This window comes from Rhamphochromis longiceps, linkage group LG6 (assembly GCF_057381845.1).
Source record: "Rhamphochromis longiceps isolate RC_006_pf linkage group LG6, R_longiceps_female_GT1.1, whole genome shotgun sequence".
Classification (NCBI taxonomy): Eukaryota; Metazoa; Chordata; class Actinopteri; order Cichliformes; family Cichlidae; genus Rhamphochromis; species Rhamphochromis longiceps.
The window spans coordinates 6,841,978-6,853,820 of record NC_140562.1 but is presented as its reverse complement, the minus strand read 5'-3'; the positions used below and the strand labels follow the sequence as shown (position 1 = coordinate 6,853,820).

Below are 11,843 nucleotides of genomic sequence, written 5' to 3'. Positions count from 1 at the left end.
ATGTGCAATTTGTTACTATTTTTCAGCTTTAGCCACAGAGCTAATACCAACTTTAGCTAGCACTGTAAAAACAACATGCAGATGCATTACAGATTACTTTTCATATAGCATGCACTACAACAATTCTGTGAAAATGTACCCAACTAAAACAAATGTATTTAAATTACTTACCTTCTCAGTATGCCTGACTCAGTGCCAAAGGTTGCATGTGGCTAAACAGTCTTCCAGAATCTGGAGGTCAATTGCGCTCTCCTTAAATTATGTTGTTGCCTTATTGGATAAGACTCTAGGTCTTATTATCCAATCATATTTAGTTGTTGTCTTTGAATATATTGCATCATTTCCGGTTGTGGTCAAATATGATTACAATGGTTTTAGTATTCTAATTTAGTCACTTTAAATCAATGCAAGAAAAATGAGTAGTCTCAGTATTGTTTATAATCAAGTAAATGGTACTTTATTTAATCATGTAAATAAGAGAAACATGAAAGGTTTGTGTAGCATTAACTAAATTCATTTGTGCAAATTCAAAAGCCTGCCAATTCCCATTTTTTCAGTGTAGAGTAGTTCATGTTTACAGGTGTGGGAAATGGTCTTAAGGGCTGGAGTTAAAAAGCAGAGTGGCTTTGGGGACAGAGGTGGCTCTCCTCCTCTCAGTCCTGCAGGAAATGCAGCGGAGGCGCCGCCCACAGGGGAGCCATTGAAATGCACTGAAAGACTGTCAAACATAAAGTGGCATTAATGTTGTATTTGTAGTTACTTTGTCATCGTTCCACAACACACACAAGACATTTCCTGAGTCTGGGTCAATGTAGCGGATCAATAGCACCTAGTGACAAAGAAGCATTTCCGCGATTGCAGTAGTTGGCAACATAGTAACTGCACGTTTGAAGGTAGAACGTATGCTCTTCAGGACAGAGTGGGTGGCTCTGAAAAGAGCCGTTGGGTTGACTGACAGCAGGATCAGTTTACTTGGAGCTGGTGTACTTGGTGACGGCCTTGGTGCCCTCAGACACGGCGTGCTTGGCCAGCTCACCGGGGAGCAGCAGGCGCACTACGGTCTGGATCTCCCTGGACGTGATGGTGGAGCGTTTGTTGTAGTGGGCCAGGCGAGAGGCCTCGGCAGCGATGCGCTCGAAGATGTCGTTGACAAACGAGTTCATGATGCTCATGGCCTTGGAGGAGATCCCGGTGTCGGGGTGGACCTGCTTCAGCACCTTGTACACGTAGATGGCGTAGCTCTCCTTCCTGGTCTTTCTCTTCTTCTTGCCGCCCTTGCCGGCGGTCTTGGTCACGGCTTTCTTAGAGCCCTTCTTGGGCGCGGACTTTGCGGGTTCAGGCATTTTGTTGAGCTAGTTAATAGGTATGCCCTCGTTGTCATCTGTTGTGATTTTATTTTGAAAGGATGCTTCCTGTTATGCTGCAGAGTGCACGCGAGAGTTCAATAATAAAAACTAAGTGTTGTTCCGGTGAAAAGCCGATGCCCCACGTGTGATTATTCCTCTGTCTAGACAATATAAGTATCTTCAATATTCATGCAGATTCTGCTGGAAGACCCGTCTCTGCTAACAGGTTATGGGCCCAGGAAAACATTGAAGCTATGCCAGGGGAAAGTTTACCACCAGAAAAGTCGCAAAGTACAGCGTGTTCGGTGAGGACTAGCGTGCTAAGTTAGCACCATGAATAAGCGTGCTGGTGAACCCAGTGGCCGATGGGCAAGGTTGGTTTTTGACGGAGATGAGAAGAATTATGAACTGTGGGAGACAAAATTTTTGGGACATCTTAGATTACAAGGTCTAAAAGACACAATATTGAAAAGTGATGACGAAGATGAGGACGACGAAGATAAAAATGCCCAGGCCTATGCAGAGTTAATACAGTTCCTGGATGATAAGAGTTTATCGCTCGTGATGAGAGAAGCTGCCGATGATGGACGCGAGGCACTGAAAATTTTAAGAGACTATTATGCAGGAAAAGGTAAACCAAGAATTATCAGCCTTTATACCGAACTGACTTCTCTGAAGAAAGCAAGCAGTGAGAGCGTCACGGAGTACATCATACGCGCAGAGACATTTATTACAGCCCTGAGAAATGCTGGAGAGACACTTAGTGATGGTCTGCTTGTAGCGATGGTGTTAAAAGGTTTACCAGAAACATTTAAACCTTTTTCCGTTCACATTACGCAAAGTGAATCAGAAATCAAGTTTGCGGAATTTAAAACGAAACTCCGCAGCTATGAGGACACTGAGAAAATGCGCTTAATGGAACAAGAGGATAACATCATGAAGGCGAGAGTGCAACCCAGCACGAGACCCGCAGCAGCTGCTAATGACCACAGGAGAGACATGTCAGACATAGTCTGTTTTAAGTGTAGCCAACGGGGACACAAGGCCAGAGCATGCCACTACAGACAGTGGTGCGGTCACTGTAGGAGCAACACCCATCGAGAGTCGACTTGCAGGAGACGACAACGGAATGATGAAGCACGCACAGCCTCGGAGGAGGGCGACAACGCAGAGAGCGACGACACCTATGTCTTCCGGATGAGCGATGACTACGCGGCACCTCAACAGCCACAAGACATCAGGACCAAAGGCCTGATGGTGGATACTGGCGCAACATCACACATCCTGAATGATAAAACAGCGTTCAAGAAATTTGATGACGACTTCCAGCCGGGAACGCACTGTGTGGAATTAGCTGATGGCACCAGGTGTAAAGGAGTGGCTGAAGGCAGAGGAGATGCAGAGGTGTGCTTGATTGACAGCAGAGGGAGACAGTGTAAAACAACACTGAAAGACGCCCTATGCATTCCCTCATTTCCACAGAATATCTTCTCTGTGAGAGCGGCCACCACGAACGGAGCCACTATCATCTTTAAGAAAGGAAGGAACGTCCTTCAACACAGAGACGGTACAAAGTTTCACATCCATGAGCACAACAGACTTTATTACCTTGAGACTGTAAGTGAGTACGATGATAAGTGTAATAATTGTTTTGATATGCAGACATGGCATGAAATTTTGGGACATTGCAATCATAGTGACATTCTGAAGCTACAAAATGTGGTTGAAGGTATGAAAATCAAAGGGAAAACTGACAAAGAAAGTTTGAACTGTGAGGTGTGTATTCAGGGAAAATTTGTCCAGACTAGGAATAGAAACCCTGACAGGAGAGCTGAGAAACCTCTCGAGCTGGTACATACGGATCTAGCAGGGCCGATAGATCCAGAATCACGAGATGGACACAGATATGCATTATTGTTTACCGATGACTTTTCCGGTGCAGTATTTGTATATTTTCTCAAAAACAAAAGTGAAACAATGCAAGCAACTGAAATCTTTTTGGCCGATACAGCCCCACTCGGGAAGGTAAAGTGTATCAGGTCAGACAACGGCACAGAGTTCATGGCAAAGAGTTACCAGGTATTGTTAAACAAACATGGAATAAGACATGAAACTTCAGCCCCATATTCCCCTCACCAGAATGGTACAGCGGAACGTGGCTGGAGAACACTTTTTGATATGGGAAGGTGCATGCTTATTGAGAGTGCCATACCAAAGGAATTATGGACGTATGCAGTTCAAACAGCGGCTATCGTGAGAAACAGATGCTTTAACAACTGGACAGGGCAGACACCTTACTTTTTGCTGACTGGGCGGAAGCCCAATCTATCCAGAATGCAAAAGTTTGGGTGTGAGTGTTATGCTTACAAGCAAAACAAGGGTAAGCTGGATTCTAAGTGTACAAAAGGGATTTTTGTAGGCTACGACAAAAACAGCCCAGCATACAAGGTTTATTTCCCAGACAGCGCCAAAGTGCAAAAGTTTAGGCTGGTTAAGTTTGTAACCAAACACAATGAGGAAAAGCAAACACAAACTGATACGACATCTGAGGATGAAGACATACAGGTGAGGGAGAGACCAAACGTGAACAGGGAAAGCCCCAGTACCAGTTCACAGGAACCAGATACTGACAAACAACCAGAAGTGAACAGTCAGATGCCACTTAGTGATGAGACTGAAAACTCCAGAAGGTATCCTTCTAGAACAAGAAAGAAACCAGATTATCTAAATGAATATGAGTCAGAAGAAGACATTGATGATCAAGTGCTGACTAACATAGACTACTGTTACAGACTGATAAGTAACTCACCCGTGACATTCAGTGAAGCTGCAAGGTCACCCAACTCTAGAGAGTGGAAAGCAGCTATGGATGAGGAAATGCAATCCTTAAAAGAGAACAACACCTTTACCCTAACAATCTTACCTGGGGGAAAGAAAGCAGTGGGGGGTAGATGGGTATATGTGAAGAAAAACAGTGGTGATGGATCAGAAAAATATAAAGCACGGTACGTAGCTAAAGGTTACAACCAGTGTTTTGGGATAGACTATGATGAAACTTTTTCTCCGACTGCTAACCTGACAAGCATAAGAGTATTGATGCAGTGTGCAATACAAGAAAACCTGATTTTGCATCAGATGGATGTAAAAACCGCATACTTGCATGCACCAATAGATTTTGAAGTGTATGTTGAGCAGCCAGAAGGCTATGAAGTAAAAGGAAAAACAGATGAGAAACTGGTCTACAAGCTGGAAAAGTCACTTTATGGGCTTAAACAGTCAGGCCGAAACTGGAACAGGACATTACATGACTATTTGATAGAGAACAGTTTCATGCAGAGTCCTGTAGATCATTGTGTTTACATAAGGAAAACCGGAAAAGAAAAAGTGATCATGGTCATATGGGTTGATGATATTATTATTGCAGCCAGTGATGAAAGGGTTTTGAAAACTGTGAAGGAAATGCTAACTGCAAGATTCAAAATGAAAGATATGGAGAAACTCAAACATTTTCTTGGTATTGATTTTGAGCAAACCCAAGATTGTGTAAAAATGTCACAAGAGAGATATGTAGAAAACATACTGGAAAGATTTCAAATGCAAGACTGTAAACCAAGATCAACTCCTTGTGAACAAAGGTTGAACTACAATGATGATGCTGAGAAAATGAACAATGTCAGAATGTACAGAGAGGCAGTAGGTAGCCTTATTTACTTGACCTCTTGCACACGACCAGATTTAAGTTTTGTTGTAAGTAAGCTGTCACAGCACTTCAAAGAACCAGCTGTGGAACATTGGACTACTGTGAAACATGTTCTAAGGTATTTGAAACAATCAAAGGACAAGACATTGTGCTACAGGAAAAGTGCAAATTACTGACCTCTGTCATCATTTTAGGTGGGGGAACTTGCACAAATGGTGGCTGACTAAATACATTTTTGCCCCACTGTAAATGGTAAACGGCCTGCATTTGTATAGCGCTTTACTCAGTCCCTAAGGACCCCAAAGCGCTTTACACTACATTCAGTCATTCACCCATTCACACACACATTCACACAATGGCAATGGCAGCTACATTGTAGCCACAGCTGCCCTGGGGTGCACTGACAGAGGCGAGGCTGCCGGACACTGGCGCCACCGGGCCCTCTGACCACCACCAGTAGGCAAACATAACACATACACATGTAAAACACTGTCAATATTTTCCATATCTACTTAAGTTTTGTCTAATTTCTTCATCCATCTGTTTCCTGTTCATATCTTTTCAGTAATCTACAGAACTATAGCCCTCACGTCTGAAGTCATGAAGTGTTTTGAGCGGAAAGTGTCGCAGCACACCAGAAACTCTCTATCCCCCTCCCTCGACCCCTACCAGTTTGCTTACAGAGCAAATAGGTCAACCTAGGACACCATCACCATCACCCCACACAGAGGCTGAGCCATCTGGAGAACAGGAGGAGCTAAGTGAGGATGCTCTTTGTGTGCTACAGCTCAGCATCAACACCATAAGCCTATATTTATTTTGTTTCCCCTCACATAATGAAAAGCAGAAACATGCTGTTTGATAAGACTCACTTATAATTCTGCACTGATTTCTTTTTGTTGCTCCCATCATGAGCAAAACTTGACAGAAAAAAACCATGAACAATAGCTGCTTTTACTAAAACAGAGGAGACACAAGGTTTCAGAAACAACTGAGGCAATGCACAGACTGTCAGAGTTATGAAAATGAGTCTACATACAGCAGAATTCTAGTCACTGTGGGTTATTGGATGTTGTTTATTGTAGGTCTTATCCTTGTGTTAATCAGTGTATTCTGCTTTTATGGCATATTATGACCAAGAAGTCTAATAAGTGTTTTGAGAGCAATTGTCAGGCGTTGTGTGGACGCGAGGAAGAAGGAACCCAAACACAGGACTGGCAGGTAGGTGAAGGTTTATTATAGGGAATGGGTGAACAGAGGGTGAACGGACACTGACTGGCTAGACAACTGAACGGCTGACTGAACTGAGGGAACACACGGGAAGGACAACGTAGCATCAATGACACGACAGTGAACGAGTAGAAACAGAGTGCTTAAATACACAGACTTACCTGTTCAAGTCACTCCCCTCCTGGCAAAGCCTGCGATTGGAAAGACAACACGCAACAGACGAAGGATGGAAAGATCTGCAGATGCACAAAGACAAACAGACATGTGGGATAACTCTGACAGCGGTTCTGAGAGTGATTGCTCGGGGTACTGGCTAAGAGCACCTGTTGAAAGGACTGTGAGAAGGAACCTGGACCATGAGCAACACCCTGCATCTCAGTCATACCAGACCAAAGAACCTATTAGAGTGACAACAAACACAAAAAATGGACATTCACCTGTGCAGACGATGGAAGACATACTGACTATGCCTGAGCATTCACCATCCGTCAGCATTGAACAATTCGAAGAGGAAACTGGGAGAGAATGCTCACACCTGCCATGTTCTCTGAGAGAGGAGATGGAAGAAATGGAAGTGGGTAGTGACAACCTATCTGAACCCAGAGGGTCTGGTGAGGAGTGTGAAACTCATTCGCAGTCTAACGTACAGGTTCAACCACCGGGACATACTTGTACGGACATTAGAAGATCTACCCGTCACAGGAAGCCACGACAGTTTCTGACTTATGAATCACTGGGTAAACCCTCAGTGCAGTCACATGCGGCAGTTAATCTAGTTGGGGAACGCACAGCACCACAGTTACCTGCCACAACCATACCATTATACACTGTATTTCCATACCCACCATTGGCAATTGTGCCGCCCGTGTGTATGTCACAGTCACCAATGTACTGCACCCCAATACCATACTCACCATACCAGTATCACGCATCACTGACCCCATCTGCATACACACCACCCCCACTGCTTGTTTCATAACTAGTTCTTGGACTGATAAGAGTTAATAAGAATTTGAGAAGCAAAAGTTAAAAATGTCATGATTTTGTGAATGTTGGGAGCCATTTTATTTTTGTCAGGGAGTGTGTGATACCCACTAATGTGTGATCACATTTATGTGAATTAATTTAAGTAATTTCACTTTCAATGTAAGTGATATTTCCATTTGGAAATGCCCTAAATAACTACAGTAATTGTAACAGGAAACTTGGTAACTACCCTGGGATATTTGTAGCGGACGCTTCATTTTTATACCAATAGGTGGCAGTGTGAGACCATGGTTTGGCCTGTTGTTAGCAGCCTGAAGCGCATGCTCCGCGCTGTTTTCTCATAATGGCGGAGTATTCAGGAAACGGCAAGCCACATCTCCCTGTCTGATCATTTCTTTCCTGTTTACAGGTTCGTATTGTGCCCGAAATAGAATATAATAGCAATCACATCCATTATATAGCATAGACTAATCATTACAGTTGGAAAGTGAAAGCGTACAACATTGTGTAGTACAGTAAATTACACTTTTATAAGTATTTGCAGGGCTCGCAAAATCGCTAGCCCGACGTCCTGGGGCTAGCGATCTTTCCAGTCGGGCTACCAAAATCTATCTCTGCCCTGCCCGTCGGGCTATTGTAGGAAGGAAAAATATATGTCAATGCTTTTGCATTCTTTCGGAAATGTAGCTGGGTAATTATGTCATTGGCATCGATGAGCCACTGTCAATATGTGACATATTGAAATCGCGTTTGAATTTGTGCTTGTTTTTTGCTTTCACTTTGCAATCGCGCGAACTGTGTATAGAGAGCGACAGTACTGATCTGTGAGTGATGATAATTTGTGCACCAATTCCTCTGACATTGTCTTATCAATCGTTAGCTTACTATGCAAACATGACAAGTGAAATCTCCCGCAGCTTAAACATGTGAGAGGTTGATCGCGCAGAGAATCGCTGAGCTTGTGTGTGTGTGTGTGTGTGTGTGTGTGTGTGTGTGTGTGTGTGTGTGTGTGTGTGTGTGTGTGTGTAAAAGCAGCAGGATATATATTTTAGTTCTGCTGAGCCAAATGAGACAGGTCAGGGTGAAGAAGTGACAGCCAAAGAAAAGCTTACCACAAAATGGAAAAGTTATGACAAATCAGACTATAAGGCAAAAAGAAGGTGTGCAGCTTTATGGTTTCATGGACAAAATAATTTCTGTGGCTGCAATATGACGAGCTAAATAACCAGGGCTGCACATAAGTGGTCCGCAGGTGCGCATTCGCTGTCAAAATAAAAAAAAACGCGCACAAGATATGAAGTTGCAACGGCTGTTTGCATACATAAGATTTTCTGGAGGAGGACAGACATTTGTTTAGAACTCTTAAAGATGTCGAAGAAGCTCCTTTAAGCAATTACTGTGATGTTCCTCCACCTCCAAACGAATGTCAGAAGGAGTCCAAACCACAAAAGAAGCGCGTATTCTCAGAAAAGTGGTTGCAGGAGGTGAGCTGGCTTCAAACAAATGATGAACGCACAGATGTGGTGCGGAATGTGCCCTGAAAATCCCACTCTAGCGGACAAAAACATTGCTTTTTATATGGACGCAAACGCACGTTGCAACTTCTTATCTGGTGCGCCTCTTTTATTTTGACAGCTAATGCGCACATGCGGACCACTTATGTGCACTCGTGTAAATAACATAATGTTCTGCCGGGTGTGGTGTTGGTTTTCCCTCGATTTCTGAGTCGACAAGCGCCTTTGTTACTGGGACCAGTCATTTTAAGAAAGGCCCACATTAGAACCCATGAGAAATGCAAGAAATGCATTATTGCTCAGTCTGCAATATCTTTCCCAGAACAAACACCAATTGCAAATAACATACTAAAAATAAACCTGAAAAATCTGTTTAGAACAGCGTACTATGTTGCAAAGAGTGAACTACCACTGGCACAATTTAGCAGTCTTTGCCAACTTCAAAAAGCAAATGGCCTAGATCTTGGTTCCACTTGCCTCTTACCCGTGACTTCAGTGGAAATTTCAAATTCAGGATCTGACACAGGCTGATTCATGTCCTACACAGTTCTTACAAGTTCATAGAAATTTCTGTTCAATTAGAACCAAGTATTTGAGTTGATGATTGTAATTTTTATACAATGTTGTAATTTGTTTTTCAACAATTTTTTGATTAATGTTTTGTTTCCTTTACAATATTATACATTAAAGTATCATATTGTAAAGGAAACAAAACATCAATCAAAAAATTGCTCTCTTTTTTATTCGGGCTGCTTAAATTTATTTTGGGCTACCAAAAACTGAAGAGTCCCTGCCCAAAGGGCTACCAGGGATTTTGAAATTTTGAGAGCCCTGATTTGTTTACGGCTTTAGCAGCATGCTAAGGTTAGCATGTTAGTTTGGGTCGCACACCTCCTATGCTCTGTGATGTTAGTGATCGGCTCCACCGTTATTCTGTATTGTTTTAGTATCTTGTTTCTGCCATAAAGTGTTTCCGTGAATTCAGTGCACATGTCAAGATGGTGCTGATTATACCATTCTTTCAAGCTATTTGAGATTTATAGATTTGTCCTGTTGGAATTCATTTTGAACCAAGTCTTACAAGAAAATTGGTCATGTTTATAACATTGGAATGTGTTATGGAGAATGTGTGTGTGAGCTATGTTAAGAATAAGTAAATACACAGTTGTAATACTGTAAAAGTAATGAAAGGAGTGCATAATTGTGAATTTTAATAAATAATGGCGGAGTATTCAGGAAACGGCAAGCCACGTCTCCCTGTCTGATCATTTCTTTCCTGTTTACAGGACACATATATAGCTGTCTACAGGTGCTGCCACCCGGTACCTGTAACACTTACCTGCCCGTTGGTCTGGGGGTGGTATGGAGTGGAGACGGCATGTTTAATATTCAGCATGCTGAAAATGCTGTTGTTGAGCTGCAGTGAAATGAGCAAACTTGGCCTAAATACATCATATCATATCATATCATATCAAGGTATGAATAACACTTTCACAAGTTTTACATGGTTCACAAACTCCTTTCCTTGTTCAGTGATGATTTTCCTGACCATGCCAAACGTGTATAACTTAGAGGTCATGATTGCAGAGACCTCAGCTGCAGTTGGACTTAAGAGGTTCTGCAATCACCCACTTAGTATACACATCGGTCATTGTCAGGACATATCGGTTCCCTAGACGTGATTCCGGGAGTGGTCCAATTAAATCCATGCCCAGCTCCTCCCAAGGTTCTTTTACCTGCAGGTCACAGAACTTATCAAATTAAAATTTAAAGCTACCCTGCAGCACAAAAGCTAGCATGAAAATAAAATTGGTGTTGGGGGATCTTTATGAAAATAGTATATTTAAATCATATGGAAAACTTGCAGAAGAATTTGATTTACCTAGACAGGAATTTTGGAAATATCTGCAACTAAGACATTTGATGGCCAATACATGTGGTTCATTCGCAAAGTTCCCTTTAAGCTGCGACATTCTAGAGGAAATAAAAAAAACCTTTGGGCGTGGACAAGAGGCATCAGCTTATTACAAAATGCTTTTATTAGCTTCTGATCCTAACACACTGTCCCTCAGAAGAACGTGGGAAATGGACTTAAATCTCAACTTTACAGTGGAGGAATGGAATGGCATCCTCAGGAATCTGAAAAAAATGTCACGCGAATTACGTTCAAGATTGGTTCAATTTAAGATTTTAATTAGAGTATACTGGACACCCTCACGGTTGCATAGGGTGGGTCTAGCGACTGATGATACATGCTGGAAATGCCAGCAAGGAAGTGGCACACTTTTACTTTTGCTTTGGGGGTGCTCCAAAGTCCAAGATTATTGGATTCATATTCACACTGTAGTAGAGAAGGTTGTAGGTCAAGGGGTCCCATTTATGAACAGTCTTTATGTATTAGGAGACCCTTCAGCTTTGAGTCACTTATCCACTTCTCTTGCTCATTGGGTACAAACGGCGATTATGCTGGGGAGGAAGCTGCTGATGAAAGAGTGGAAGGCCTCATCGACTCCTACCTATCTCTTTGGGACAAGTGGCAGCTTACAAAAGATTATCATATAGACTGCTAAATAGACTGGACGACTATAATGATAAGTGGGCTAATTACTTTTTACATACAGGTCAGTGACGTATCCGGCTAAAGTAGTTAAGTTCGGACTAAATAGGATAGCTGTAATCTGGTCTATGTGAAATGTTGGCATCACTTTTTTTTTTTTTTTTTTTTTTTTGGGATGGAAATATGCATTGATGCTCAATTTTTTCTGTTGTTGTTACTGGGAATGTCCATTCTGCTATTTTTTGGGTGGTTTTTTTTTGGGGGGGGGGGGGGGGGTCTGGGGTTTTTTTTTTTTTTTTTTTTTTTTGTGTATATTAAAATCTAATAAAGTTTGAGTCATAAAAAAAAAAAGAAAATGAAATTGGTGAACAGGCTTTAAGATGTACCTTGATGGGATCTAATGCTGGTGCCACAGTCTTGATTGGGTCATTCATCTGGCAGCGATGACAGCATCTGACCTGAAAGATGTATCCCAAAAAATATTTCAAGGATACCGTAAAACAAGTTGA

General features: G+C 42.3%; 1 protein-coding gene across 1 annotated transcript; it reads right to left on the bottom strand.

Annotated features, from left to right (window-relative positions):
* Positions 1-575: 575 nt before the first annotated feature.
* Positions 576-1,343, bottom strand: LOC146667377 (histone H2B 1/2-like). Its single transcript, XM_085409079.1, has one exon. It carries the CDS (start codon positions 1,341-1,343, stop codon positions 969-971), a length of 375 nt encoding a protein of 124 aa, XP_085265205.1. The 3' UTR covers positions 576-968.
* Between the last annotated feature and the right edge of the window lie 10,500 nt (positions 1,344-11,843).

Coding starts and splice junctions, on each gene's coding strand:
- LOC146667377 (XM_085409079.1), bottom strand. CDS start 1,343: ATGCCTGAACCCGCAAAGTCCGCGCCCAAGAAGGGCTCTAAGAAAGCC.